At 40.7% G+C, this 18,505-nt stretch overlaps 2 protein-coding genes across 4 annotated transcripts; one reads left to right on the forward strand and one right to left on the reverse strand.

Moving 5' to 3' along the window:
• Positions 1-266: 266 nt before the first annotated feature.
• abcb9 (ATP-binding cassette, sub-family B (MDR/TAP), member 9) lies at positions 267-7,458 on the reverse strand. Of its 3 annotated transcripts, none has more exons than XM_026322350.2 (12): positions 7,023-7,456; positions 6,118-6,788; positions 5,663-5,777; positions 5,294-5,424; positions 4,541-4,746; positions 4,257-4,454; positions 4,023-4,151; positions 3,757-3,945; positions 3,242-3,415; positions 2,729-2,888; positions 2,056-2,192; positions 267-1,853 (listed from the first exon to the last, which is right to left on the reverse strand). In XM_026322350.2, exons 2-12 carry the CDS (start codon positions 6,785-6,787, stop codon positions 1,533-1,535), a joined length of 2,430 nt encoding a protein of 809 aa, XP_026178135.1. In that variant the 5' UTR covers position 6,788; positions 7,023-7,456; the 3' UTR covers positions 267-1,532. The 3 variants fall into 3 exon arrangements, 1 of the variants encoding a protein (XP_026178135.1); XR_003296535.2 differs by lacking the exon at positions 267-1,853 and adding an exon at positions 2,423-2,515 and having other exon boundaries at positions 2,058-2,192; positions 7,023-7,458; XR_003296536.2 differs by lacking the exon at positions 267-1,853 and adding an exon at positions 2,423-2,515 and having other exon boundaries at positions 2,058-2,192; positions 2,706-2,888; positions 7,023-7,458.
• Positions 7,459-13,604: 6,146 nt separating this feature from the next.
• On the forward strand, positions 13,605-18,265 carry ogfod2 (2-oxoglutarate and iron-dependent oxygenase domain containing 2). Its single transcript, XM_026320681.1, has 7 exons — positions 13,605-13,828; positions 13,967-14,023; positions 14,790-14,900; positions 14,992-15,091; positions 15,633-15,757; positions 16,875-17,132; positions 17,620-18,265. Exons 1-7 carry the CDS (start codon positions 13,694-13,696, stop codon positions 17,884-17,886), a joined length of 1,053 nt encoding a protein of 350 aa, XP_026176466.1. The 5' UTR covers positions 13,605-13,693; the 3' UTR covers positions 17,887-18,265.
• Positions 18,266-18,505: the final 240 nt, after the last annotated feature.

Raw genomic sequence — 18,505 nt, forward strand, 5'->3', positions numbered from 1 at the left:
AATACGGACTGTGGAAAATATCCATCCATCCATCATCTATACCCACTTAGTCCTAACCAGGATCACAGGGATCAGCTGGAGCCTATCCCAGCTCTCTTTGGGTGAAAGACAGGGGTACACCCTGGACAGGTCACCAGTCCATCACAGGGCCACATAGAGACAAACAACCTCACACACTCACACTCACTCCTATGGGCAATTTAGAGTCACCAATCAACCTGACAACCAGAGTCTGTGGAAAAGATATGCTGTAAATTCTACACCACATGTTGCTTAAGTCCATTTCCACTTAGCCTTATTTATTTTCATGCATCTAGTTGCCTTTGCATGTATTGTCCCATAGGTACAGGCATAGGTTAATGTTTGTAGTGAGAAGATCAAGTAATGGTTACAACAGAAAACCAGTAGAAGGATTTTATTATGGAAATTTGGTATGATCCATACATACATTTTGTGATTCTAACTTATCTAAGAGGAATGTTTGCTCAGTGTTAAATAGGTACAACTACTGTTGTTAACACCGAGCTTATGATTGAAAACATGCTCTTTGTGCAGTCAAGCCACGAACACAAGATATGAGCAGTGAGATAGCAAAGCAGCCCTCAGTTTGATGACTGATAATTGCTTGTGCTTAAGAGTAGGGTACCCCTAGTTGCAGCTACCTCTAGATCATTTTCTTCTTCTTATCATTATTGATAAGATAAATTTATTTTCTCAACTAAGAACTTGTTATTATACTAGTGACTTTATTTCTGCTGAGCGTAAATTGAAGGGGACGTTTACCAGGAGACAGTGATTGTTGCATATTACATATTTATATCCACAAAGGACTACTTGTAGTATATTCTTCGTTATTTGTTACATATATTGTTCACTTGCACTACTTTATCTACTTACATTATATAACTGTAGTGCTCTCAAGTCATTTATCTTCATCTCTGACAATCATAAATCTCTATAAGACAGTCAGTTCTACTGACTGTGTAGTGAATGCACAGCTCACAGGTGGGATTATGAATGCTATAACTAAACAGCCTCAACAAGAAACACAAAGAATTTCCACACCTGCCATGGTAAAGTTAAATATAAAAGCTTAAAGAAAACCTGAGGAAAACTTCAATAAGTAACCCATACAGACACACACAGTCTTATAGCAACAGCAACATATTCCCTGTTGTTAAAGCTCATATATCAGTTAGTGATCATATTGTCCATTGATTCATGTTTCATTTCCAGTGGCAATGACAACCCTCTTGATGTGTTTTGACATGTTCAACTCAATTTATAACTTAATGCTAGCAATGCCACTCAGTTGTTTTATAAGTGAGGTTTCACCTGAACTGAATCTGAAATGATAATTTGATCAGATACCTCATTAAAATATATCAATGTTCCTGATTTCAGTGGAGTGTTTTCAGAGTCCTGTGCTCTAAATTCTGTTTAGGCTACTGAATATCTGCATTAAATATCTCCTACAGTATAAATGGTTTGAGCAGATGCCCAATCCCATTTCCACACACCGTACTTCACTGTCAGTAGCGAACATCGCACTCAGATCCACTAGCACTGCTGCTGCTACTTTGTCTTCTCCAATGACACCCACCATCAGGCTTCCAGTTCAAGCTGTTCGAAGGGTTAGGGTTCTCCACCCCTGTCTCAATGCCAAGGACCTGCCTCTGCACCAGCTTGTAGTAGAGCCCCCCACTGGCCATCAGCTGACTGTGGGACCCCTGCTCAGCCACCCGGCCCCTGTCAATCACTATGATGTTGTCTGCCTTCTCCACCGTGCTGAGCCGATGAGCGATTATCAACACTGTGTGCTCCTGCATGATGTTGTTCAGAGCCTGCTGAACCTGCAGTAGATATGATGGACATCAACAGAATAGCCAGTGAGATAAATCAACACCACTCCAACACCTTGTGTCATTCACTTATGTAGCATTTATTACAGGACTATATTGCAAGATTACATTACATCTAACAGGTGCAGTGTTTCTGTTGTCCATTTCCTAGAAGCCAGTCATGTGGCTTTGGTAAATGGAGCAATTTACGTACAATGTGTTCACTTTCTGCATCCAGAGCGCTGGTTGCTTCATCCAGGATAAGAACACGGGGGTTGCGGATGAGAGCTCTTGCAATGGCCACCCTTTGTTTCTGGCCCCCTGACAACTGTGTGCCTTTCTCTCCAACATCTGGGAAAAGAATAAGATGCAATAACGCAACTGCATGGCTTCAGCAATGCAGCAGAAATAATGGGTTTCAATTTAATAAAACTATTATATATAATTATCCCATTAAAAACATAATTATCCAGTACTTGAATATACACCAGGATACGTAGTGCGTAGCGAATCAAACTGATATAATTGTATTAAATGTAGTATTTTCTGTGAACAATAAATAACAACTTCACTTCACTTACTTTACAAAATAAAGAAATAACTGACATGTAACTTGGGGCTACATCCCAACATGTCAGAACTGAGAGCTCTCACAAGAGATCAGTGCAGCAAAGCTGGAATCGAGGTAATATATTAAAATCAGATTCTAACACAAACAGGAAATAGTAATAGACTTAAGTGAGTCATTTAAGGTTAGGTATGATAAAGTAGAAAAACATCACTTTGTCTCTTACTGGTTGTTTCTGTTATGCTAATCTCTGACTGGATGTATAATACTAGCACAGTATTCAGTAGCTCACTCACATAAAAATAGATCTAACAATTACTTGTATTATAGCCTTTGGGGAGGATGGTGATGAAGTCATGAGCATTAGCTTTGGTGGCAGCCTCTACTACAGCATCCATGGGGACATCAGTCAGGCCATAGGTGATATTTTCCTCTACCGTCCGGGCAAACAGCACAGGCTCTTGGCCCACAAGAGCAACCTGCAGAAACAAAACGACCAACTTATGACTTTATGTGAAAAACATGACTTGATCCTAGCTGGACACTGTAGTTTTTAGCTAACATTACTCAAAAGAGAATAAATAGTGCATTTGTTAGGGGCTGTTTTCACATATGGACACACATTTATTGCTCTAGTGAATATTTTCAGCAGCAGGATGATGTATTCTACATTAAGTGAAAATAAGCTACAGTAGCAAAGCCTGATTTCCTCTGTGACACAGAGCTCCAGTGATGTCCCAAAACTATTTCAAACGCAACAGTAGGCCACATTGGTGCACTGGGTGACATGTCTTATCCTTAAAAGACACCCAGTCCACTGATGAAGCCAGACCTTGGAGTGAAGGTAGTTATGCTGGTAGATGTGAACAGGCTTTCCATCCAGCAGCACATGGCCTTGCTGAGGAAGGTAGAAGTTTTCCAGCAGACTCACGCAGGAGCTCTTTCCACTGCCTGAAGGTCCAACAAGAGCTGTGACCTCTCCCGGTCGCAGAGTAAATGACACGTCCTACAAAAGGAACCAATGAAGAAAGTGATCTTTGCCAAACTTACACTACCAGTCAAAAGTTTGGACACACTCTCATTCAGTTGAATGGTAAGGTGTGTCCAAACTTTTGACTGGTAGTGTATAAAAATACACATTGGGTAAAAAGCAGGGGGCCTCACAACATTGTATCACAATGATGCAAAAACTTCATATAGATTTTAAATAAAATGCTTGTACTGGCCCTACACTATATTTAAGCAAAAGACCTTAAACTCTGCTACCTAAATCCAAACTGACCAGCTGTGTATTAGTTATAAGGGGTTCATCAACACAGTGTGGGAGTGAAATCCCTCAGAACAAACCTTGAGAATATCGATCTCAGGGCGTGTTGGGTAGGCAAACGTGATGTTTTTAAATTCAACAAGACCGCTGCATGTGTCTGGAGCCTCTGTGCCATCAGCTGGGTGTTTGGGTTTTCTGTCCATGTACTCAAAAACCTTCTCAGCAGCTCCAACGCCCTGCATCAGGCCTGTGTACACTGATGCAATGCTCTGTAAAAGACATCAGTGAAGGCACTAGTATCTTCATGCATATATAATGAAAGAACTGAAAGAAAAAGATGAAATACCTCAAGACATTCTCCCAGCTCAAGCATGTATATGAAAAAAGATATCAAGGCACCAGTGGTCATCTGACTGGTAACTACAAGGTGGCCACCAAAGTAGAGGATAGCAACCTCAAGAGCAAGCTCTGATATCTGGAAAAAACAAACATCTCTGAACAACAAATTGGACTGTAAATCAACAATACTGATGAAACAAAACATCAGGTCTTATTCCATGAGGCAACTGTTGATACCTACACAACTGGACCACATGTAGCAAGCATAGGCCAGGGCTTGTTTTTTGTTGAGCTGGAACATGACTAGGAGTTTGGTGTAGTAGGACTCGGTCTCCCCACACTCATTGGCAAAGCTCCGTACTGTCCTCATGGCTGAAATGGTTTCTTCTGCAACTTTATTGGCCTCTGCAAGAGTTGTTTGCACCTCTTTGGCCAGTTTCTGTTAAATAAGAACACAATATACATGTTGATGTTGTAGTTCTATCTATGAAATAAATGACCTGCACAAACACAAAACTACTTCACCTTGTAGTATTTGCCATAAAGCTTAGAGACAAGGCCAATGAAAGGGAATCCCATGATGGTCACCATTGTGAGCTTCCAAGACATCCCAAACATGAAGATGAAGAAACCAGTGGCCTTGATGGTGCTCCTCAGGAAGATGTTGACATTTTGGGAGATAAGGTCACTCACTTGGGTAGTGTCAGCTGACAGACGTGAAATGATGTCACCTATAGGGACATAAGGTTACAAAGCCATTGCACTGGTCAAAGATGAGTATTGTTTTAGCCTATTTAGATTTGTGTTGTGTGTGCGTGTGTGTGTGTATGAAGGGGTATGTGTCTGTGGTGAGATAGGTGTGGTTATTAGGTTACCTGCACAACTGTGGGAGAGGATGTAATTAAGGAGTTGAGATGGGAAGGACACAGGTGGAGGTAGGACAGGGAATCAGGATTAAGGGGAAGCCACACAGGTTTTCAACCGTGCAGGTGTATGCAAATGTCAGGATAAGTTGTGTGTTTGGTTATCGTTATTTTTGTCTTTTGTACTTATGAGCTCATTTTTAATTCATTCAGTCAGCACCCAGTGTTTTGTAGTTGCTTTTGTTTTTTGTGTAAAGTTAATTAAGTCATGAAGGCATATCCTTGGCGGACCTTGTTTTTTCACAGCATGAGTTGGAAATGTCTTCTGCAGTTACAGTTGCCACTACATCTATTAAATAAGGACAACTATTGGTGATGCAGATGGATGGATGCATTGACAATGCTCCTGCATTACCTGTATGGTTTGCATCAAAAAAGCCAATTTCCTGCCTCATCAGTGTTTGGAAGAGATGGTTCCTGAGCCGAAGGTTTAATCTAGCAAAAGTCAGGGTAAAGACTCCTCCACGTACTCCAACTGCAAGTGAACTGAGGAGAAAGAAAAGGTTATTAAATTAAAAAAAAGTTAAAATCTGGCATTTTTCTAGTTTGTGGACAGGGCCTGTAATACACTGACTCAAATATAGTCAAGTAGCTTTTTCATTTCTACATCAGCACAGTCCCTGATAACTACAATAAAAAAAAACTATAAATATATGTCCATTTCCCCTAATATTACACTTATATTGGTAGTGCTCATGTCTCAATCACAAGTATATATACTCACCTGATTAAGCATAGTACTGCCACTGTGATCACAGGTTTAGCAAAGTACTCCATACTCTGGTGAACGACAATGCTATCTATGGCCTTTCCGTAGTAGTAAGGTATGAAGGCTTCACCTGCATGTAAAGAGACAGACCATGAGATACCATTAAAGCGGTCCATAATATCTCTGGGTTCTGGACTGTTAGATGCAGAAAACAAGCAATTTTGTCACATTCTGCTCTTGGATATTTTGATGGATTGTTTTCTGTTTTCAGACATTTCATTGGCTGAATAAGTAGTTGAGAAAAGAAACAGTGGACTAATGTAAATGAAAATAAGCTTCAGCCCTTGTTAAGGGAGTCTTAGTGCAGTGGACATACTACATGTTAACATAGCATATGAGAGTTGCAATTCTTTGTAAGAAGAATAAACAGTTTAACTGCACTGAGTTATATTACTGTCAGGAGCACTCACACACAGCTGAGACGATGAGAAAAAGGACAGCTACAGACAGCAGCCCAGAATCTTTTCTGCAGTACATCAGCAGACGTCCTAGTGTGGCCCCAGAGCTGGTATTCTTCTTCTCTTCATCTTCCTTTTTCCTCTCACCCCCCGTCTCCTGCTCTTCCTCACTAGCTGTCCCCATCAGCTTCTCAGTGTCCTCACAGCCTACTCCTTCCTCAATGTGGCTGCTGCTGCTGTTGTGACTGCTCACTGAGCTGGACTCCTTCCCAAGCAGCCTCCAGAGCAGCAGGACACCCACAGAGGACGCACAAGTCCAGCAAATAAGGCCGAGGAGCCAGGGTTGGTGTGTCACAGGCTCCAGCTCGGCCAGCATCAGCAGCTTGGCCAGGGTGTAGGTGATAATGATCAGGCAGATGAAAAGAATGAGGGTGGTGAGTGTAGCGACCCTCAGTGGGCCGTCCTCCTTGTTCCATGACACCCCAATGGAGGCTCCAAGGAGGAGGCAGGCTCGGAGCAGCACAGCTCCCCAGAGGTCCAATGCTGACTGGAAGATGTTAAAGCCCAGTACATCCTTTTTGAAACTGATCCAGTCTGCTCCATGTGTGTACAGAACAGTGGTGATGGCAACGTCCAGTAGGATGTATAAGACAGTGCAGCTCACAGCTACTTTGATGTTCATGCTAAAGCAGATAATACAAAACACTGCTTTCAAAATACAGCTCTCTGAGGTTAGCAGCTGGACTACAATATAAAATATCCAGTCAAAGCTTATATCAGCCTTGAAATTCAGAAAAAAACATAATAAACCTAATCATCCATACTGCAAAAATCACTCTGGGTTATTTTAAGATCACTCAGAAATGAACAGAAAGGACTCCAACAAAGAGAATTGTTTTAATTGTCTTTGCACTTACTTTTATTTTGAAGGAGCTTATTTCCGGTCTCCTAGTGCTCGTAGCGAGGGGAATAAATATGAGGGAGTTGGTTAAATTATAAATAGTGTAATGGAAGTTGCCACTACGCTTAAACGATTGTCCAGTGAGGTTGCAACATCAGTCTAAGGCGTGTCCACTTCATTATTAGCTATTAGCAGGCGCTGAGCTGTGTTGTCTCAGGTTGCTAAAACGTTATTCAGAGTTATTAAATCCCATAATGATCAGCCAGGTGTCCACACGAACATTACGGAATCTACCATAGTCTTTGTATTTTCATTATTAATGCAATTAAACACAAAACCTGTACATGTTAGTAAAACGAGTCAAGATCTATTTAACAGCCTGGACCGACTGACACTAGACAAGTGAACACCGATATCGAAGATCGTCTATATCACAGAGTTCACCAAGCTATCTGACGGCAGGTGCAGTACTATAATCTGACGTAATCACACTGCCCTCTGCCCCTTTACCAGGAGAGGGTAAGAGTCACTGAAAATGATATTATGTCGGTATATGTAAATAGAAAGCAGTGCCATTTTCACATTGTCACTATACACCCATTTCAAAATTACTTTTACAACTTATTGTTAAACGTGGAATAGTTTGCTAACTGTTCATAAAGCTGGACTTTCACCGGGTAGTTTGCTGTGTATAACTGAGATTATTAACGTTCCTGATCTATGGGTGAATTAAAAGTCCGAACACAACCAATCCGACACTTCCATAAAATAGCGGTGGTGGTTTTGCAAGAGAAAAGGCGGCAGCGTGATACCTCTTTGACTTTTTCGCTATCTGGCCGAGCGCTGTGGTTGCGGAAGCGGATGTTGTGTGAAGTTCCTCCCACCAGACGTGCACGTTCAAGAGCAGCATGTCGAAACACCAACAGACATCGAATTGAAAACTTAAATCAGTCACCCTAAAAACATACGTTTAGGGTTATTCCTTTAAACTCCAGTAAAATAGGCAGCTGCCTACATCGTATTAAAATGTTATAACTGCGTTTAAAACAAACACTCGTGTGATAGCAGCCCTATAGGAGTACAACTTTTAGCAGTAACTGGAGGTATTTCCAATAGTACATTACATACAGTATATGACGTTTTCATTAATTTGCCCTCAAGTGGCCAACTAAATTACTGCAGGTTTAATCTTCAGAGAAATACAATTATTGACCCTGTCTTGAACTTTCATTACTAAATATAATATTGACTCAAATCCACTATTTCAGGCAAGGCAAGTTTATTTGTATAGCACAATTCATACATTGAATTGAAAGTGCTTTACAGAAATAAAAAGTTAAAAGTACATAGATAAAAATTAAAATAAGAAATAGAAAATAGAAAATGAACTTGAAATAAAAGGAGAATGAGTGCAGATAAAACACTTTCAGTTGTCATATGCAGAGCTAAAAAGAAAAGTATTTAGCTTGGACTTAAACGGTGCCAGAGGTTAGGCTTGTCTAACATCATCAGGAAGACTATTCCAGATTTTAGCTGCATGAAACTGAAACGTTGCTTCTCCTTGTTTAGTGCTGACTCTGGACACGAGCAGACGGCCTGTCCCTGATGATCTCAGTCTGAGATGGTTCATATGGCACCAACATGTCAGAGATGTACTGAGGTGCTGAGCCATGAAGAGACTTATACATAAGCAGTGCTGTTTTAAAGTCTATTCTCTGTGTGACAGGAAGCCAGTGCAGAGATCTGAGAACAGGAGTAATGTGGTTGTACTTCCTGGTTCTAGTCAGGACCCGAGCAGCTCGTTTTGAATGTACTGCTCATTTTGAGATCCCTGTGAGCAGTTACAGTAATCTAACCTGCTAGAGATAAATGCATGGATGAGTCTCTCCAAGTCTGGTTTAGACATGATCCCTTTGATTCTGGCAAGGTTTTTGAGGTGGTAAAATGCTGATGATGTTTTTGATTTAATGTGGCTGTTAAAATTCAAGTCTATGATTACCCCTAGATTTCTAACCTGATTTTTAGATTTGAGAGAAAGAGACTCGAGGTGACTGCTGACACTTTCTCTTTGTTTCTGTGGCCCAAAGACAATGTCTTTCAAGACAAAGTCAATTATTTCAGTCTTGTCTGTTCAATGCAATGACACAGTGACAGCAGGGCCAAGAGCCTCCAAGAACAATAAATGATAGGGTGACCCAGGAGTTAAGAGTGGGACAATCTGCGGCTCCTCTGGTTCACATGTCCATGTTGTTCTGTGAGAAAGAGTGAACGAGAGGCAAAATTTGTAAAGCACTTTTTCTGTTAACATAGCAAAGCATTAAATGTGCACTCCATTTACCAGTCATAAGTAACCACTCATTTCCATCATGTAATGACTATACAGGAAGCCTGCACAAATGAAACAATACCTTTATTGTAGCTTAAAAATCTATTGTACGACAAAGTGAAAATGAGTAAACATCACTTTCATAGAAAAAACCTCCTTTAATGGAAATGTGAAGAGGCTGAACATCCCATGTGGCCCTCACTGCTTTCTCTGACCAGCACATTCAGTTTCTAAAATCAACACCAACCAGCAGTGTGTTCAGTAGACTGAGGGTTGGTAGGGTGACCCAGACATCCAGCTTCTGTCCAAAAACGTCAGGCAGCTCGTGACGACATGTAGTAGTGCTCCACCAATGTACCCTCTCCGAAGTCTTTTCTAGCTGTCCTCTTCAGTGGACGTCAGACTCAGTCAAGTGATATGCTAACTCCGTCTTTAAGTCTTCGGAGCTGCTCTGCTCGGTGGCCAGCACCGTCTCAACGGGAAAAGACAAATATAAACTCTCTTTCAGTTTTTTGGGGGGTGGCGAGTCTCCTTCACCGAACAGAGGATCTGAAATTTTAAAGGTGACTGAAGGCATGTTATTAGCCCTGCGTTTGGCGTTCTTCTTCTTCTCTTGTTTATAGGCTGCATTCATATTGGCTACTACCTGGAAATGGAACACACACACACTATCAGATGCAAAAAAGTGTGGTGAAAGTCAATAATAAATGTTGAATAATTTCCCTCAATCAAGGGCTTCATTAGTTGCATCAGGTGTGCTTGAGACCACATCTGATTAATAAACAAGCTGTACATTACCAGCAACCTATCAAAGAAAAAAAAACTTTCTTTGCATAAATACTACCTCTATTAGTTTACACTGAAGACTAACACCTCACTGTCTGATATCCCACCCCAAAGATCCTATTTGCATAATTCTTAGTAAAAGACACGCATCTGTTGCTGACATAATTTTAAATAAAACAATTTGAATTACCAGCTGCTTAAGAAAGTTCTGCTGCTCCTGCATTATGCTCATATATGTAGAGGCCTTCTCTTTTGTGGAATACATGTCCTGCTCTTGGTCATCGTAATTCAGTAGGCTCACTGTAGTCTAGAGGAGGGGAAATACAATTAGTAAGGAGAAATAAACTGCACTGGTCCATTTTTTTTGTCTTGTATGAGAACAGGCTTACTTCATTTGGTAAATTAGCTTTCCTGTTGAACATGAGGGAATAAGGGGTGAACTTGGTGGTAGGGTTGGTGGACGTTCTGAACAGAAACAGCACAGGGTCCAGAAAGTCATCCCATTCGGCCTGCTTCTCTGCTGCCATCTGCACGATGGCTTCCTTCAGCAAAGGACACGTGCAGTCATGGAGTGGGTTGAGATGAGGGTGATCCAAAGGAGAAACCTTCTGCACAATGCTCCACCTGTCACACAGCAGCTTTGTCACCTGGAAAACATCCATATGTGTGTTGACAAAACTGAACCACAACTTCTGATCAGTAAACTGATGTGTTTATTTTAATTAACTGTGACACATCTCACCTCATCGCAGAAGTCAGCATTCTGTGTGCTAACTATTGTTTTAGGGGCGCCAAACCTGCTCAAACAGAGAACAGAATAAGTATATTTCAGGTTAAATATACCATAACTTTGTGGGTATTGATGTGGCATAGTCAAAAAGTAGTTGCCTTATAATAAAGATCCAGAAGCAGCCTTGGTTTGTGCTAAATTTTGTCAGAGACACTTCAGCTCATGTAGAACACAAAAATACTATCAATTTACACCTAAATTTATCAGCAGATTTGAATGGACAAAGCCTTGTTTCAGCCTCTGTGGTGTTTCTACCTGTACATGCATTTGGAGATACATCGCACAACAGAGAGGGCATCTGTCTTTTGCACTGGAAAAGCCTCTGGCCATTTACTAAAGTAATCAATGATGATTATAACATTAGTGTTGCCTTGTTGGGTCTCTGGGAAAGGCCCTGGTGAAGTGAACAGAAAAACAGACAACTGGTCTCAAACTTTGACAAGAAAATACACAACAGAAAAAAGATGTACTGTATCATTTGGTGGCAATAAACAAAGCAGAGACCTATGATATCAATGCCAACAACTTCCCAAGGTGCATCCACTTTTATAGGCCGTACAGTCCTGGCTAGGTTTTTATTCCTCTCTGTGTGCTGGCATGTCTCACAGACTTTAATCTGAAACAGGCAGAAAACAGATATCACAAAAGTTACCATCATTATGTGGCACTGATGTTACCAGAACACCAATCATGTAAAAACATCTTGTACCCAGTCTACTACATCCTTAATGATCCCCAGCCAGTAGTACTTGCTCTGGATCCTGTGGACGGTCTTCTTTTGGCCCAGGTGATGGCCAATGTCATTGAAGTGACAGTCCAGGAAGATCTGCCTCTTTCTCTCATGCTCAATCACCACTTCCCTCTTCTCTTCCTTCTTGGGTCCCACATAATACAGCTTGCCCTCTTGGATGAAGAAAGACACGAGATACCAGTCACTAATGTCGGTGTAAGCATGAACTACTCCTTAACAGAAGAAATGGACGTCAACTGTGTCTTAGCGTTATATTCAGGGCCAAGGCTGTACTCAGTCATAGATATGGTCATAGGTAGGTAACCTATCTATATTTATCAAATATCCTTCCTGATGCCGTACACACTGTGCACTTGTCAACAACACAGGCTGCTTTACATGGGCAGGTTTTTGGATTGAATTTCCTGATGTCACTGGAGCTGTAGGACACTCTGTGTTTTCTACATACTGGTCAGTAGTGTTTTTAACATAAGCCTTACCGTCAATGATAAATTTCTGAGCGTATCTTTTGAGATTCTTCTTTCGTAGAGGATTCATCGTCTGAGGAAAACAGCCTTTGGCAACAAAAGTGTAAATGTCACCGAGTTTGTTGGAGCTGGATTCAACCACCTCCTCCTCAGCCACTTGCAACGACTCCACACTCAACATTTTAGCACAGACTTTAGGAATCAGTGCGGCTGCAATAAGTCTCAATAAACACCAATAAGCTGAATTCCCACCGGCATAATGAGAAGTGAACTGCTACGACCATAACAACAGCGTGTGCCTCTTCTTCTGCTGCATCAAGGCGGTGGTGAATATCCGGTTTTGTTTTACCACTTGCGCCCCCTTCTTGACGAGCTCTTTAATAATGAAGGTTGCAAAGTCTGCAAAGACTTTTTCTTCTTAACAAACAGTGCAATGGGCTGCTAATAAACTTTCCTTAAATAATACGTCTGTAAAATGCATGAAAAGCCCCTCTGCAAGCAACCTCGATTTACACATGACTAAAAATAATTTCTTTTAGATCACGTTATTCTATTTCAGTCTACTGTTTTTTTTTTATTGTTTTTTTTTTGTTATTTGACTCCTTATTTTTGAAAGTTGTCTGTGTTGTTACTATTATATATAGGCCTATATCAGCATTGCTTGGCTCGTTTTAATTTGAACTTGATGTGAGTATTGTTTTTTGGAAGAATAATTGAAATATAAATAGGTTCAATAAAGTTCAAGGAAAAACAGAATAAAAAAATCTCTTCTTTTGCCTTTTCTTTTCTTTCCCTCTTCTTTTGTTTTAATGGCGGTTGGCAAACAGCTATTTAGGTGCATTACCTCTGACCTGTTAAAGTTTTATTTTCACCGGAAGCCTGAAATTTTAATTTGAAAAGCATTACTTTGCCGTGTTTGTGTGACTGCCGCTTTCTCCTGGTGGTCACTGTCTGTAAATACAACTGTACCCTCTCTTGGCAAAAACACTAATAATATAATTAGAAATGCCAAAACTTTACCAAATAATGAAATATGCCAATACAGACTACATGTGGGTATATTTTTCAGCTACAAGTATCTATTTCACATGAGCAAGAAACGTGTCAGTAGAAAATAAATTAGAAGAGACTGAACTGCTCAGTTTGGATAATTAAAAACAGTATTTTCATTTCTCACAGCTCAATTTCTCACATTGTTATTCCTCAGCATACATTGAAACTGAACTGTGAGCAGTGACTGTCCAAATACATGTGGGCCCACAGTTTCAGAACAAATTTGACACTAAGAAATTCAAGTTGTAATTAAGCTGTTCAGTTTGCCAATAAAGTGTTTTGTAGTTTAGCAATTCAAATTCACTCATAAATCATTCATGAGTTGTATGCTGGTGGCCATTTTCCTCTGAAACAAGATCTTAGTTTTGTATTTGTGGAGGAGCTTTTATTTTGAAGACTTGGGTGTTAGTTCCTGCTATCCGCACAGACCAGTAGTGTCCGTGTGTAACTCCTCAGCGTGGTGTCATGTTTTCATGCGTGTTTTGTTCAAGTTATTCCCTTTAAATGGGCAATAATGACACAGGAAGAAGACACAAAGCCTCAGTTTTATACTTGTGACTGTTTCACGACTGATAATATTTTCCTGAAGGACTACAAGCTCCATGTTCGCTTCGTGTCCGAGCAGCAGTTTACGCTGGGCTATCAGGCAGTAAGTCGACATTATGTTTTACAACACAGACACACAAAATATTGTGTTGGTAATGGCGTGAAGTGCTTACTGACTGCAGTGTGTGTGTGTGTGTGTGTGTGTGTGTGTGTGTGTTGTGTGTCCATTTGTGCTGTGCAGCTGCTGAGGAGGCTGGGCTGTGTCACCGAGCAGCATTTTGAGGCTGTGCTCCACACGGTAACACAACACAACGGGTCTGATCTGGTTGGATCATTGTTGTGAAGTGAAATTCACAAATATAATCACTGGTATTTCTAAGGAAAGATATTTGAATTTGAATTGACAACATTGGTCAATTTAAGGTGTACATAAAGGGATCAAAGCTTTTCTCCTAAAAATTCTTAAAAGTTGTTGAATCCATAATTATTCTCTTAAAATCCCCTTAGAAATATGGTAATTCGATCATTAATGGGTGAATTAATGGATTTTGAGGTGACAAAAAAAATTGGGAGGTTCAGTTTCATAGTGCCTTGTGGGATTTTAACCTGGCTTTGGGACTGGGGCTGTCTGGGACAAACCATATGAAGTAGAGCTGGGACTAAAGAATTGGCTGATATATTGATCAGTATTATCCTACTGCAGATATACTGGTGTTACTGTTATAGCTGTTATTTACAACATCAGTATCTAATTTTACAAACTCTGTAATTTGAACTTCTCATTTGGGAACATGTGATGTGCATCTTTTCAATTTCACAAAAGACCTAAATATTAATCAATTGAATTGGTTTCATCTTCCCCATCAGATCAGAAAATAGAGCTAACGGGGCAGAGGGTCCAGTTAGTAGCCCACACCTAATGATGACCCTCATGCCATGACTTAAAATTAGAAAACATGTTATTGTAAGATAACGCAATATGTTGTAATACTAAGATAACTAGTCTAAAACATGTGCAGTAATCTTTCCTTACATCCCTGCTGTACTCTGACTGCTCTGTTTAGATTTCAGAGGAAGTGGACAGGCGAAGACGTATCAGCGTTACGTCAGCTGAGAGAGCTGCTGCTATTAAAGACGTTTACCAGCCCCTCTATCCTCATGTCTACCATTTGCAGGTATTAACTGCATGAGCCTCTGCTGATAATGGAATTAAAAAACTCAGTGTGCAAACCTCTTGTGACAAACCTGTCCTGCACCTCTCCTCAGGAGTCCTTCCTCTCACCAAAGTTCAAGCAGATTGTCGAGTACTGTCGAAGCAGCGGTGCCAGTGAGGAAGGTCTCTTGGACTGGCTGGAGGAAGAAGCAGGTGAGCTGAGCAGTGCTTTCACTTCCTCCCAGGGGCTATGGTTCAGGTGAGAAATAACTCACTTTAAAAGCAAAGGGATGGAATGGCCCCCATTATCCTCGTTGAAGTTACGAGTTATAACATATGCCAAAAGCAATACATAACAGATGTTTCTGAGCCTCAGTCTTACATTACAAATGGAAATAAATCATCTGTATGACAGTGTATTATGGCTAATTTGTTATTCAGATATTCACAATATGAAACTCTTAATGCAAAAGAGGCTGATTAAATTCTTACTTTTAAACAAAAAGTCAAGGCAGTACATCCACAGCATATCAACACGTTTCAATGCTTACTGCTAAACAGTGAAACAAGACTTGTCATGCATTTCTCCTTGTGTGCTTACAGCATTAGCCTGGTGCCTTATTACCTTATCACCATGTTTCAAAAGTTTCACAAAAGTTGATTGTTTTCATTTTGCATGCTATGTGAGGCAAAAGAGTTTTGTACATTAAAGCTGTAAGACTTTAAATCACTCATAAATTAATCTTTTCTTTAGCTCCAAGGGTTTATCACTTCCCTGTGTTTGAAAAAAACTTCTGTGAGGAGCTAATGGAGGAACTGGAGCACTTTGAACAGTCTTCTGCTCCTAAAGGAAGACCCAACACCATGAATCACTACGGGGTAACGCACCTGTTTCTTCTGGCTGAAAGCCCTTCAAACACAGTTAAATCATTGCTCAGTCATTCCTGTTTCAGCTAGCGGCTCAAAAGATGAAGGCAACACTTAATCATTACAGTATAACACCAAGTCATTTAAACCTCAGAGACATCAATCTGTCCATTTAGTGATTGTGAATCAATTTCTCCTGCTTTGGTGCAAATGAAAGTGACAACAGGTGCAATGGAGAGCTAAAAGTAAGACAACCCCCAAAAGGGAATGGTTTTACATGGCCATGGTGTGGTGGGCCCTGGGTTCCTCTTGGTGCAGGAATGTGCTCAGTCTCATGTGATCAGGTGGTTCCTCTGTGCCATTGACTGGCCCTCACATTCCACTCACCCAAATCCAGTTGAGCACTTATGGGACATTATGTCTTGGTGCATCCAACACCACAGTCACCACAGACTGTCCAGGAGCTCACTGATGCCCGGGTCCAGGTCTGGAAGGAGATTCCCCAGGACCCCATCCACTGACTCATCTGGAGCAGCCCAGACGTTGTTTTACAAGTGCATTATCTGAAAATGACCCACACAGGGGCCATACACACTTCTGGGTCACATTATGAGTTGCTGTAATGAAACTGACCCAACCTATATGATCCTGTGATCTCAATTCTTCACTGTCAGTGTGATATTAAATACAGTCCCTCCATGGGCTGATGATTCTGGTTTCCATTGACTGTTGTCATGTCACTTTTTTCAGATTTTCAACTTGAATAATTTGATCAGTATTTGATCTGTGATTCAAGTGATCCCTACATTTTTTGTGCCATGCTATTTGGATTCTTGGCCTACTGTGGTAATATTGTTCATGAAACGTGGAAAATGAGAGGTGGTTTTCTATGAAGGTCAGGGAATGCCAAGGGTCAATTCACAGTAATATGCAAATATTCTGCATCCTTAAATATTTATTGCTTTATGTTTTTTTTAACCAGGGCGACTCTTTTCAGCAAACGTGATAAATTGGGATCATATGAAATGTGAAAGCACAGACCCAAACATGTATAGTCTCAAGAAAGTCAGGAATTGGCACACAAGGGTTGTCTTATTATTTTACTAATAACATCATTCTGTTTTCCCAGATCCTCTTGAATGAACTGGGTTTTGACGAGGGCTTCTTCACACCTCTCCGTGAGCAGTACCTGCGTCCGCTCACCTCCCTGCTATATCCGGACTGTGGGGGGGGTTGCCTTGACAGTCACAAGGCCTTTGTGGTCAAATATGACATGCATGAAGATGTGGACCTAAGCTACCACTATGACAACGCAGAGGTCACTCTGAATGTTTCCCTGGGCAAGGACTTCACTGGCGGCAACCTTTATTTTGGTGATATGAGACAGGTGACCATACGATAATAGTACTGTTTCATAATACTATCACTACTGTACTGTTCTGTTCTACTTTTACTATACCTATTACCCGTGCTTCACCTAGTCTTAACATTTTTAAAAAGGTGTATTTTCACCAGCAACTTCTTGGCCAGTAAGCTTTATATTGAATTTAAAGTGGAGTATACATGTATGTTTGAACTATTGTATAATAATAATTAATTACAATAATAGTAAAATAACTGTTCATCCATACTCCATCTATACCTCTAGTGACAGCAAATATTGAAGTCATCCTATTATCTGAGTATATTAGACAAAAATAAGAATGGATTTCAGTTCTTTCATTTGAAATATAAATTTAAAAGGAGATAACCATGCCTTGTGACAGTCAGTTCTTTTTGCTGAATGTTGTGTGTTATATGATTGTGAGTTCAATAAAGGTTTTCCTGACTGTTGATATTAATATTACTGTTGCGACTTTTGTTGCTGCCTGCAGGTGCCTTTAAGTGAGACAGAGTGTTCAGAGGTTGAACACAAGGTGAGCGAGGGCCTCCTCCACAGGGGCCAGCACATGCACGGGGCCCTGCCCATCTCCTCTGGCCAGCGCTGGAACCTCATCATCTGGATGAGAGCCTCACAGGAGCGCAATAAACTGTGCCCCATGTGTAACGCGAGGCCCACACTGATGGAAGGAGAGGGCTTTGCTGATGGATTTACCAAGCAGACTGAAGTACCACTGAATGTTTCATGTGTGCTGACGTAACGTATCCAAGCTGCTGAGCCTGGGACTCAAAATGTAATAACTTTGTTGTCTCCAGGTTACAGTACTGATAACAGACTGCAGGGAATCTTTACATGGCACCTTTAATTTTATGACAGTGTTCACATCCAGCAGATACTCAGTCATCTTCACCTTTACACCAGTTGTCTCCAATCCTGGTCTTCGAGCGCTACTGTCCTGCTTGTTTTCCAGATATCCCTGCCCCACCCACTGCTGATTACCTGGATCAGGTGTGTTCAGGGCATGGATAGTTGGAAAAAACTGTACGGTCTATTACAAAATAATTGTTTCATTTAGTTGTGTTGGTTGTTTTTAATTGTTGCTATTAATGCCCCATGGAAATAAAAAAAGAAAACATTTATTCCATTGCTTTTTTTGTGGGGATGTGAAAGGCAAACTCCGTCCATTTTATACATCAGTTTATTTACAGGTGTTGCAGAGTAATATATGTGCAAAAAAGCAATATACAGCCTGTGTATGGAGCCAGAACAGTGACAACGAAATTTGGCATTGAAAACAAAACTGGAACTGAAAAATAAAACTTTGGCACTGATGGATCTGTACTGAAAGCACTTTGGCATTAAAAAGTATTATTACTGAA

Source organism: Mastacembelus armatus, chromosome 9, assembly GCF_900324485.2.
Source record: "Mastacembelus armatus chromosome 9, fMasArm1.2, whole genome shotgun sequence".
Lineage (NCBI taxonomy): Eukaryota > Metazoa > Chordata > Actinopteri > Synbranchiformes > Mastacembelidae > Mastacembelus > Mastacembelus armatus.

Excerpts from the sequence above, each read along its gene's own strand:
- abcb9 (XM_026322350.2), bottom strand. The coding sequence starts at position 6,787 with ATGAACATCAAAGTAGCTGTGAGCTGCACTGTCTTATACATCCTACTG. Across the intron at positions 5,778-6,117 it reads TCTCATCGTCTCAGCTGTGT|GTGAAGCCTTCATACCTTAC; the intron begins GTGAGTGCTCCT and ends CTTTACATGCAG. Across the intron at positions 4,455-4,540 it reads TTTATGGCAAATACTACAAG|AAACTGGCCAAAGAGGTGCA; the intron begins GTGAAGTAGTTT and ends CTTATTTAACAG.
- ogfod2 (XM_026320681.1), top strand. The coding sequence starts at position 13,694 with ATGACACAGGAAGAAGACACAAAGCCTCAGTTTTATACTTGTGACTGT. Across the intron at positions 14,024-14,789 it reads TTGAGGCTGTGCTCCACACG|ATTTCAGAGGAAGTGGACAG; the intron begins GTAACACAACAC and ends TGCTCTGTTTAG. Across the intron at positions 17,133-17,619 it reads ATTTTGGTGATATGAGACAG|GTGCCTTTAAGTGAGACAGA; the intron begins GTGACCATACGA and ends TGCTGCCTGCAG.